The sequence below is a fragment of the Malania oleifera genome, chromosome 3 (genome assembly GCF_029873635.1).
Source record: "Malania oleifera isolate guangnan ecotype guangnan chromosome 3, ASM2987363v1, whole genome shotgun sequence".
NCBI lineage: Eukaryota > Viridiplantae > Streptophyta > Magnoliopsida > Santalales > Ximeniaceae > Malania > Malania oleifera.
In genome coordinates, this window is record NC_080419.1 from 48573256 (window position 1) to 48585991 (window position 12736).

General features: G+C 36.8%; 1 protein-coding gene across 1 annotated transcript in view; it reads left to right on the forward strand.

The window, feature by feature from the left end:
- Window positions 1–11926, forward strand: part of LOC131150666 (protein PHR1-LIKE 2) — a 49133-nt gene extending 37207 nt beyond the window's left edge. The window contains exons 4-6 of the mRNA XM_058101521.1: window positions 10676–10754; window positions 10847–10916; window positions 11296–11926. Coding sequence (XP_057957504.1) covers window positions 10676–10754; window positions 10847–10916; window positions 11296–11739 — 593 coding nt within the window. The 3' untranslated portion in view covers window positions 11740–11926. The remainder of the gene's footprint in view (window positions 1–10675; window positions 10755–10846; window positions 10917–11295) is intronic.
- The last annotated feature ends 810 nt before the right edge of the window (window positions 11927–12736 follow it).

The window sequence follows — 12736 nt, forward strand, 5'->3', positions numbered from 1 at the left end:
AAGTCCTTGGTCTGAAACTTACTCTGTAGGAAAAGCTTTAGGTCTTGGATGCCTCGATTATCATCATCAGTGATCACCATGTCATCCACATACACAAGAAGCAAAATCCTGCCAGAGGGAGTATGACGATAAAAAACAGAGTGATATATTGCAAACCAATGGAGGTCAAACTCAAGTACTACAACACTAAAAAGGACAAACCATGCCCTTGGAGATTGTTTTAGTACATACAATGATTTCTTAAGTCGATATACTGAGTTTAACTCCCCTTGAGCAATAGACCCAGGTGGTTGCTCCATATATACCTCCTCATGAAGATCACCATGTAGGAAAGCATTTTTTCATATCTAATTGATGTAGAGGCCAATGACAAGTGGTGGCTAAAGAAATCAACAAACGTATTGAGGCAAGTTTAGTGGTTGGAAAGAATGTGTTTGAATAATCCAAACTATAAACCTGAGTATACTCCTTAGCAACAAGGCAAGCCTTCAAACGAGCCATAGAGCCATCAGGAATTACTTTCACAGTGTACACTCAACGACAACCAACCACAGACTTATCAGGAGGAAGAGGTACCAAATCCCAAGTATCATTATCATGTAGTGCACGCATCTCATCAACCATTATAGTCCACTCAAAATGGGATAGGGCTTCATAAATAGATTTTGGAAGAGCAATGGAAGATAGAGTACAAGAAAAACAGTATTAAGAGAGTGACAAGAAATCATAACAAACAAGAGATCAGATGTTGAGTACAAGTGCGTTTAACTTTTCGAACAGCTATAGGAGGATCAAAATCATGGGAAATAAGATCATCTGATGAGGGAACTAGAGGCACAGTAGTAGAAGCTAGAAGCACTTCCCCCTTGATTTGCCATTTGTATACATGCAAATTGGGATGATCCAAGTGATGAGAAGGACTCAAATTGGATGAAGATATAGGACAATTGGGCATAGATACTAGGTTTGGATCTAGAAAGCAAGGCAGAGACTCATCAAGGTTAACAGAACTCAAGGAATCAGAGTAGTATGGTGTAGACTCTAAGAAGGTGACATCAATAGAGACAAAAAAACAATGTAAAGTAGGACTATCTGACTACAACATCGATATCCTTTTTGAGTATAGGAATAACCCAAAAAGATATGTTTGATAGCACGGGGATCCAACTTATTCATTCCTGGAGTTAACTGATGGACAAAGGACACACAATTGAATATATGAGGAGGAAGGGAGAACAGAGGAGTATTAGGGAATATAACTGAATTTGGGATTTTACCGCCAAGGACAGAGGATGGCATTTTATTGATGAGGGAGCAAGTTGTGAGCACAACATCACTCCAAAGAACTTTAGGGACATTCATTTGATAATTGATACAATAGGGTGCGAGTGACTTCAAGAACATGTCTATTTTTCTGCTTTGCAACCCCATTTTGTTGTGGAGTGTGGGCACAAGAGGACTGATGGATCATACCAGAGCTAGTCATATAAGTACTGAATTGGGTACTGAAGTACTCCTTAGCATTATCACTACGAAGTATCCTAATTGGCATATCAAATTGAATCCTTATTTGGGAATAGAAGGCATGGTTTTGAATCACGGTAGCGGGTAGCATAACGTAACGGTAACGGGTGTAACGGGAAGCAGGAGTAGCGGATGTTACATAACGGGAAGCAGGTGTAATGGCCGTGAATTTTTTTTAAGCACGCACAACCTTGTACATATTAGCGTACTTGCATGTTTTAAGCTTTTAGCTATTCTTAGAAAGGGTTTTAGTGTATTTTGGACCTTTTAGTTCGAGTAACAAAGTTATTTGGTAAGGGCAACAAGTTTACATTTGTTTTAAACCATCATTGATAGAAAATTACGTGTGTGCACGTATTTATACTTCTCATTGTTCTTATCTGTGATAAATTTTTGTGTGTTTAATGAATTAATAAAATAAAATACATTATACACTCCATTAATCTATTAGTCACATAAGACATACGAATAATATAAATATAAAATAGCTAGAAAAGAAAGAAGGTTGAAGTTGAAAAATAAAGAACATAAATATCACATTACTAATATTATTAAAAAAAAAAAATTTCTAACAAGTTAGTATTTTGAAATTGTTAATTAATGCATCTATTGTGAGTATTTAAAGAAATAGTAAATTTTGTATCATTGTCATCCTCATTATAATCTTTTCCCCCTCTTGTCACTTGGTATATCGAGAATGATATATGAAAGAGAGAAAAAGTGAGAAGAAAAAGTAAAAAATAAAATATTTTTTTGGTGTAACAGTCCTGTAGCAGTTACGTAACAGTCGTAGCAGCCTTTACGTAACGGTTGCGGTCCGTAACGGCTGCTACAGTCGTGATTTTTCTTCCCACCGATTTCGCGGTGTGTAACGGTATCGGTAACCCAAAAAACCTTTACGTAACGGCGTTACGTAACGGTTGCGGCCTTTATTTAAAACCATGATAGAAGGCACAAAAGATATTAAACAACTCGGAACGATCTTTCATTTAATATAACCAATTCATCCTAGAGTCGTCATCAACAAATGTAACAAAGTACCAAAACCCTAACGTTGATGTAACACGACTAGGACCCCAAATGTCGGAATGGACTAGCATGAAAGGACTAACCACTTGTTTGTCGACCCAGGAAGCAAAGGGAAGATGATGATGCTTGCCCAATTGACAACACTAACATTCGAGATTAGACACAAAATTCAATGTAGGAACTAGCTATTTCAACTTGTCCAACGACAGATGACCAAGGCAACAATGGATTTGAAGTGGTGTAGCTGCGATTGTGCAGCAATGGGTGGAGAAGGCGACTTAAAGTAGTAAAGTCCATGAGCCTTGCGTCCTGTGCCAATTTTCTTTCTCATCTTCAAATCCTGAATTACCACAAAATTAGGAAAGAATGTGACGGAACAATTTAGTGACTTTGTAAGTTTACTAACTAACATGAGATTGAAAGGATATTTAGGAATGTAAAAAGGCAAAAGAAAGAGAGATGGAAGGAGTAGGATTTATTGTTCCCATCCTCCTAACAACAATAGTAGACCCATCAGCAAGGGTAACTTGAGGTAGATTTTTAGGATACTGGAGGTCATAAAAGAAGTTGGTTGCACCTATTATATGGTAAGTGGTAGCAAAATCAATAACCCAAGGACTAGTAGGAAGGATACCTGATGACATACAGATTGTAGGATTACCTTTTTGGGCAAAAGACGCAATGTGATAAGATACTTGTTGAGACAATTGATACTGTAGAAACCTTGAATACTCCTCCTTTAATATAGTCACAGTACACGGTTCACTCGAACAAGCGATTAACAAAGGAAGCATACTTTTGGGATTTGCATACTCCATCCCAACATTCACAAACTCAGACCTATGACCATAAGATTAATTGTTGGAACAATAGGAACAACCACAAACAAGTCCCAAATAAATCAGTACAAGACTGCCACAGCACCAAGAAACTCAGACACAACCCCAAGAAAGCAACTCACAGACTGGAACAATTGGAGAAGTGAACCACTGAAATTACCATGGAGAAATCATCAACTAATTTAAATAATACTGCCACAGCCTCACAAAAAACAGCTTATGAGCACTGGCACTGCTCCAAGAGAGTCAGCAATGACTGTTACTAACATCGAACAACAACTACCAAATTACCACAAGTGCATGGTCACAACAAAGATTGGATCTTTGAGCAAAACACGTCCTACAGCTTGATATTTTGATATATGGAAGGAATTCAAACATTAAATCTAAAAACACAGCAAATCCCACTGTTCAGACCCAATAAACTCAATAACCATTGATAAACTGCTTCATGAAGCATCAAACAACCATTTCTTGGGTCCCGCACATGAGCAATTAAAAAAGGTGAGATCTTTAGGCAAAAAACATCATGAAAAACTCTAATAACATGTTATTATAGGGATTGGATCACTGCTGGATCATTTCAGGTCAAAACCATGCCTGAAAGTGGCTTCACGCGTGGGTTCGTGGGGTCGGCCCTAGAAACCTTCATCCGGTGCATGAGACACTGCCTGGAGGTGGGATTTCAGTGGGCGGCAGATTGGCAGTGTCTGTGGGTGACTATGGTGTTGGTTTTGACAAATCTATAGTGGATTTGATGTTCTTGAACTGGAAGTGTCGCCCAGAAAATTCCAGCTACTGGTCTGACTTCCTGTTGCTGCTGGCTGTTTTCTAGGGTTATAATATCACCGAAAAATCTTCTATGCTGGTAGACATGCAGCGGATTTTGGGTTTTAGGCTTCAGTTTTGATGGTGGTCGTAACACTCAGGGTTTAGGTTTTAGAATCATGCTCTGATACCATGTTGAATAATTTGAAAAAATGGAAGACCTAAACTCAACGATAGGTCTCTCTCTCTATTTATAATATATCTCAAGTACAATTGGAATGATCATAATACCCTTACTAACTTATTACGAACCAAAGTATAACAATTAATAGCAATGCTAAATGACTAAATAAGAATTAACGCAATAAAACTATGCGAAAGGGTAATTGAACAAAGAATAAGGATAGAAATGAGGGTCTCACTGTTCAAAGAATCAATTTGGTTTTATGCTTAGGATATTGACGACAAAAGCTATTTATCTTTTGAGAAGATTAATGGAAAAGTTCAGCAAAAAGAAGTGAGACTTGCATATGATGTTTATTGACTTAGAGAAAGCATGTGATAGAGTACCTAGGTAAGTTCTATGGCGGGTTTTAGAAAAGAAGAGAGTATCGGTATATATACTAATGTCATTAAGGATATGTATGATTGAGTAACGACTAGTGTAAGGACTGTAGGAGAGTCTAGAGAATTTTCATTTAGAATAGGTGTACATCAAGGTTCTACTTTGAGCCCCCATTTTTTTGCTTTAGTGATTGATGAACTCACTAGGAATATCCAAAACGAGATCCCATGGTGTATGTTGTTTACAGAAGATATTGTTTTGATTGATAAAAGTATGAGAGGGGTAGAATCTAAGTTTGAATTGTGGAGAACAACTTTAGAGTCTAGAGGTTTTAAGATAATGTAGAAAAAAGATAAAATATATGAATGCAATTTCAGTCATGCGAGGAATATTGAAGTTAAGAATAAACTTGATAATCAAGAAATCAACAACACTAGTAGATTTCAATATCTTGGATCTATTATGCAAGCGAAAGGAGAAATTCAAGAGAATGTAGTACATTGAGTTAAAGCAGGTAGAGTAAAATGGAGAAGTACTTCGAGTGTTAGTGTGATCCATAGGATGACTATAAGACCAGCAATATTGTATGGATCATAGTACTAGGCAACTAAAAAACAATATTTTCAAAAAGTAAAAGTTGTTGTGATGCAAATGCTAAGGTAGATGAGTAGTAGAATGTTAAATGGTAAATTACGGTATGAACATATTTGCAATAAATTTGGTGTAGCACCGATAGAAGATAAGATAGGAGGGGCGACTTAGATGGTTCGAGCATTTGAAACGCAGGTCAAGTATTGCACTAATGAGGAGGAACAAGCTAGTTATTGTTAATAGTACTAGAAGAGGTAGGGGTCAACTTAAAATAACTTGGAATGAGTTAGGAGGGATTTAACAATTCCTACATTAGTTGAAGAACATGCCCTCAATCGTGTGAACTGGAAGAAAAGGATTCATACAGCCATCGCAACATAGTGGGACTTAAGGTTTGTTTTTATTGTGTCATTGGGTACTGTTAGGTTTCAATGGGGGCTAAGGATTAAGTATAATTGAGGGTTTGCATGAAAGGGATGAAACAAGGGTTCAATTTGAGCTTCAAGGCTGAATTGATTGGATTTGGTTGTAGAGAAAGGGGTGATGTGAGACAATCACATGTTATTGTTGAGAATTTGATTTTACTTTTATGACATTTGTGAGTTTGTGCAAGTGAAAAAGAAGATCGAGGATGGATAAATAGATTTTAGAAGATTATTATTGCTTTTTACTTGTTTTTTTTTTGTTGGTGTGTTTTGAGAGACAAAGGGGGGGGGGGAGGTAGAGAGAGAGATTTTATGGGTGTTTAAGGAAGATAAAAAATTATTTTGGTTGTTTGGTCAAAATGGACCATCAACACCTCTCAAGTAGAGTGGGCCACTTTGAGATGGATAAGGATGTGATTCACAAATTCCACTTCTTCAAGGCATAGGGAGCACCAATTCATGGTAGAGATGCCCTTTATTTAAAGGTTGTCAAGGGTGAGGATCTTCCCAATAACGGCCTTCCAAGTGAAAAGGCAACCTTGGAAGGCGCTGCATTTTTCCAAATAAGCTTCCAAGGAAAAGAGCTGGCACACTCCATTGAACAACTAAGGTAGTTATAATGGGACTTGACCGTGAAAGTTCATTCCTTGCTCAGGGACCACTTGGGATTGTTGGAGGAGCCTTGGCTTTGAATATTGTAAAGGCTGCTGTAAAAATCAATTAAGAGTGTCAATTTCCCTGTCGAAAACATTTCTGATCAGGGTAACATTTGAAAGGTTCCCATGGGTTGAGGATTCCCGGTGATGGAAAATGAGGGCATTTTTTGTCGCAGGCAAGTGTACAAATAGATGGGAATGAAGCACTGAGTCGGGAGCCACCACACTGGACATCATGCCAAAAAACACATCCTGTTTCCCACACTAGAATGAATGTGAGGAAAGTTCTCCTACCCTTTTCTAATGAATTTCCAGACACTTGTACCATAGCCATTGGTCACCTCTCTAGAGGCCCAACTGTTGTGATGAAGGCCATATTTAGAAGCAATAGCTTTCCGCCAGAAATGATTCTTCTTAGACATGAACCTCCTGAGCCATTTTCCCAATAGTGCCTTGTTAAAAGGGAGAAGGGATCTAAGACCAAGCCCTCCTTTTTGCATGGATTGTTTGACAAACCCCGACCTCACAAGATGATATTTAATTCCTCTCCTGTGTTCCCTCAAAGGAATCTTCTTTGATTGCCTTCCAATCGATTAGCCACTGCACTATGGATGGGAAACAAGGGCCTAAAATAAACTGGGAGGTTGGTTAAGGTGCTTTTGATAAGAGTGAGTCTGCCACCCTTGGGGAGATATGTTCTTTTCTAGCCAGCTAGTTTCCTTTCAAATCTGCCAATTATAGGATCTCAAACACCCTTATCTTTGAACTTTTTGGCTCCCAAAGGCAGGCCAAGATAGGAAATAGGGAAGCTTCCAGGGTTACAACCAAGAATTTCTGCAAGGAGGGGGGCCACGATCACAAGGCCCCATAGGAATAACACTCTTGCTCAAATTCACCTTCAAACCTGCGATTGCTTCAAACCCAAGAAGGATGCATTTGACGTTACGAATTTGAAAATGGTCTCGTCCTCACAAAAAAACAATAGTATCATTAGAAAAAAGGATGTGGGAGACAGCAAAGTTATCTCTGCTCCTTTCGATGTTGAGCCCTTTAAGAAGGCCACCTTCGTTTGCGTTAGATATCATGTGGCTCAAAACTTCCATAACCAAGATAAATAAGAGGGGGGAAAGGGGATCTCCTTGCCTCAAACCACACAATGATCTGAAAAACTCTGTAGGCCAGCCATTAATCAACATGGAGAAAGAAATGGTGGAAATGCAATGACTGATCCAATTGCTCCATATTTGCCCAAAATCCATCCTTTCGAGGATATAAAGCAGACAATTCCAACTCACTTGGTCAAAGGCCTTTTCCGTATCCAATTTACAAACCTCTCTTTCCTCCCTTTAAATAGGTGTCAATGGTATCATTCGCAAAGTTTTTAATTATATTTTAAATTCGTATGATCATTTTATTTAAATATTAATTATAAAGTATGCACAAAATGAATGATTAAAAATATTTTGGAAATAGGTTGCCAAAAAAACTGGAAACCATAAAATCTGATTTTCAGTTTTTTTCACAAACATCTGAAAATCGACAATAGAAACAGAAAATGGGCATCATAAACAAACACCTTTTCATAATCTGTTTTTGCATTATACACAAACAAAAACAGAAAATATACCAAATATGCCCTTAGCTTCCTGCCCTTGATCTTTTCAGACTAAATCTCCTCACTGTTCCAGCAGCACTTAGTCTCTCCAAAATACTTCCTTAGAACCTCCATGATGAAGATAAAAGGAAATGTGGCCAATGGGTTCCCTTGACAAAGACCTGCTGAGAAAAAGCCTGCTGGATATTCATTCTCCAGTAGTGAGAAACTAGGGGAGGAGATGCACCTAAAAACATTGATCAGTGCATAGTTGTTAGAGTCTTACGATTTGCGATTCAATTCATAGGATTCGTATAAATTCTGCAGCAAATTGATTCAAATCTTACTAGCAAATCTAAAAACTGCTGAATCGTTGCTGAATCTATCGATCACCTCAGGAATCTAAAGAATCAATCTGAATCTATTAATTCACACGATTCTAGATCTATCATATCCTGACAAACTGGACTAGTCTAAAAACCCAGAAACAATATTCTTTCTTTTATTGCTTTTATTTTTACATGATTACCTTCCATTCCTTGTCTACATCAGTTTTTGCCAAAAAAGAGGAGAAAATATAACTTTAGGTCTTATGTTGCTTTGGCAAAATCATGCTTTACTCTTGGAGGAGTGTAGTGTTTGGCCATTGACAAGAAGGGGCCAAACATTCACTGGCTAAGGTGGTACTTATGTTTCGTTGTGTTTTTAAGATTCAAAAGGTTTTTTGTTTAGTAGTTTGTTCAATTAATATCATTTTTTAGGTTAATTATTTTTTTTCTTTTTAATTCAAGAAATAATTTGCATGAAATATTATTTTCTTTAATTGTTGATAAAAACCAAAAGTTCAGTTTTTTATTATTTTTTTCTTGATACCGTACTGTTCCTTAAACAGCATGAAGTTCATTTTTTATTAATATTTTCTTGAGTTGTTCTCTTTTATTTGTTTAGGGAAATCATAAACATGAAATATGCTTATTTTTATTGTAAAAATTTAAATGTATTTTACTATATTGCTTGTTGCTGGTATATGAATATATGTATGTCATTAAGAATTGATTTTGGAAATTTGTGCCAAATCTGATGATTCTATTTGATTCTCAATTCTCAGTACTCGATTCCCAAAATTGGAATTTCGATTCATTATTCTAATCTTGATTTGACAACTATGGATTAATGTTCTATAACTATTGCAACTTCCTCGGTACATGCAGAATATTGACCAATGTTTAGAAGGCAAATGTTGTAAAGTACATGTGAACATTGTTTAGGCACAAATCTCTTGGGAATTTTAATTTTTATTTAAGAATACAAAAAACAATCATATGTACTTTACAAAATATGAATAGTAAGTAAAAAATAAAATTAAGGGAAACTAAAAATATAATTTCTATACTATTGGTGTACAATTGGTAAGGATTTGTATCATACTGGGACTTAAGGCTTGGTGTGGTGTTGTTATTGGCGTACAATTGGTAGATGCTGTAAACTTACAAACTTAAATCATTTAAATAAGTGTTGCCAAGAGATAACTCAAGCCACAAATATATGAAGTTCAAATTGCTTCAGTGGTCCAAACTATTGAAGGAACATTAACAAGAGAATTAAAAAAAAAAAAAAGAAGTAAAAATGACAAATTCGTGTAGCATAAATTGAGTCTGCTAGACATTGCAATCTAAAACTGAGATTCTACCAACTATGAAATAAAATGTTATAAATTATTAATATAACATAGAAAAAGCTTAATTTCATGGTTTGTTGGTATTTGGGAATACATTGTGGATCAGGTAGGGTATGGGATTGATCAAGATTAAAATTTGTCTTTAATAATCTAATTGTGTGTTTAGTCAAATTCTGACCAAGGCCTTAAAAATCATTTTAAAATAGTTTTTCTGATATTTTAATTTATAACCATTTTTAGCTAAATTAATTCTTTGAAGTTTCGATTTTAAGTGAATACCCGATACATGAAATTTGGAGAATGAAACTATCCTGAAAATTTTCTATTTGTTCTTGGAAGGGAGAGTTGACTCTTTATTCTTTAGAATTTGATTTTTAAACTAGTTTTAATTGACTTTAAATGAGAGCACTTCCTTTTCGACAAATAAAAATGCGTTATTGTGAGGCATGCACCTCATCTGGGAGCGTGCATGCTTCATCCACAAGAGCTCCTTTGGGTGGACTTGTCCCCTTTTTCATGTGTCTTGGGACATTGTCACCTGCCCTGCCAACACCTCAAGGTTTGCTTGATTTAGGATGGGAAGGCAGCCATAGGATGAATGGAGACTGCTTCTGAAGAATAGTTTTAAGGGTTTGTTGGGTCCTAAGCCCTAGTGTGGTTGATTTAGTTAATTTTTAGGAGTTTATTATGCGCGCATTTGTTTGTAAATAGGTTTTGGGATTTGTAATTCTTCAAAATTTTAATTTCCTATATGCTAGCGTGTTGCAATACTGTTTGTGAGGTTGTTTATTTGGAGTTGGAGTAACTATTGTGAGGTTGTTTATTTGGAGTTGATGAAGTAAATATGTTTCCCCCATCTCTCTCTCTCTCTCTCTCTCTCTCTCTCTCTCTCTCTCTCTATGTTCTTGCTCTCCCCTCCTCACTTTCTGGTTATCACTCTTGCCATACTAATCGCTTGAAGTGCTCCTTTGAAAACCCTGATACTAATGCTTAGCTGGGATTGCAGCATCTTGCATTGCAGAGAGTCAGGATACTGGGTCCTCTTCATCATCAACATCAAGAATAATAACCCAAGATATGAATGAGTATGTTATTTATTTATTTTTTACCTTGATCATCCAAAGCTTTTCTATATTCTGTGATCACAATAATGGTGACTTCTTCTCTTTCTGAACAGTGGCTATCAGGTTACTGAGGCCCTACGTGTACAAATGGAAGTTCAAAGGAGACTCCATGAGCAGTTAGAGGTTAGTTTCTTTGGTTTGGTGTGGCTATTGACAAGTGGCTTCAGTTTGGACTGATATTAGACCCCAACTAGTTCTGCACTGGGTGAACCAAAGCAGCTTTTACTCCAAAATGAGTGGGTACGAGCCAAAATATGGTGAAAAGCAGAAGCAGCCTCACCATGCTTGTAGGAGTGTGCTACAATTTTTTTAATCACCTCAATTTGTTACCTTGTCCTTTCTCTTGTAAAATTGCTGCTAAAAAATTATACGAGGCTTTCATTTACAGCTTATCTTAAGCGAAAAATACATTTTTAACATGCAACACAGTTTTTGGTTGTTCCTTTATTAGCTTCTTTATTTAGTTGTGGTTTTCATGAAGATCATGGCTCCTCTGAACCAGGTTCAGCGGTGTCTCCAACTGCGGATTGAAGCACAGAGCAAATACCTGCAATCAATACTCGAGAAAGCTTGCAAAGTTCTGAATGACCAGGCTGCAGCATCGGCTGGGCTTGAAGCTGCCAGGGAAGAGCTCTCAGAGCTAGTAATCAAAGTTTCCAATGACTGTCATGGAATGGTCCCACTAGAGACCTTAAAGATGCCCACCTTCTCTGAAATCGCTGCAGCTGTAGAAAACAAAAATGCTTCTAATGTACCAGCACGGATTGGTGACTGCTCCATCGAAAGCTGCTTGACTTCAACTGGAAGTTCAGTTCTTCCTATGGGTTTGAGTTCACAGGGCGCTGCAATGAAGAAGAGGCCAAGGCCCCTGTTGAATAATGGAGATTCGTTGCCTTTGGAGAGTAGCATGCGCCAAGTGGAGTGGATGATGGCTAATACTGGATGATGAGCAGGACATTCTCTATTTTGCGAATGAACCTTTCTCGTGCCTGCCATTTTTGTTCTTGTCTAGTTGATTTTATGACCTGCCTTCGTGCATTGTAAGTGTAACATCCATTGTCTGTACATTCTCAAAGTTATTCCTTTGGACTCCCAGGTAATCTTATCCAAACAGGGGTTGCCCCTTCTCTGCACAGCGTTGCCCATTTATTTAGGTTTCTCTTTGACTCCCAATTTTACTTGTCCATTGTGAGGTCAATTGGTATCCTAGCCTGCTGTGCAAAACCTCTCATTTATTTGTCACTTCAAGTCAATAACCCTTTTAAATGAGTCACAATCAATAATGATTTATATTCTAATAATACATATTACCGCATTCAAATTCATGAAATTTGAAAGGGTCAATGAAACTTGCTCAATTTCTTTTTTCCTTTTTGAAAGAGCTGAAGTTTTAGCATTGTATTGAAAAGTCATTAAGTTATTTTTTTGGTTTAAACATTTCCTTCTCAAATTATTTGACAAGGACTTTTTGTCCTTAGGCATTTAATTAGTTTGGCATTTATTGTTGCAATTTTATTCCAGCATGATGTGATGGAACTGCAAGTGCCGACACCAATGAAGGCTGTGCGACATTCTTTGAGAACCTTTCTTCAATCGAGTCCCCTAAAGCATACGCGTTCACATTTGCAAGCACAAGAACCACGTGAGTCTCAACAAAAATAGTAACCTAAGAGTGAAATTGAATATGATCACTATCTATATAAACAAGAGTCAATCATATAAAAGACATTCATAGATGAGTAAAGTGCATCACAATAACATATAGTAAAAGACATTGACAATAATGTCTACTTTTTGGAATAGTGATAGCATTTTCTTGACTGATTAAAAGTGAGGGATTGTTTCCTTTGATAAAGGGATGCCTAGTTTTTATTTATAAGAGAAAAAACAATAAAAAATGCCCCATATCACTGTTTTTTGTTTTTTTTTTTGTTTTTTTCATT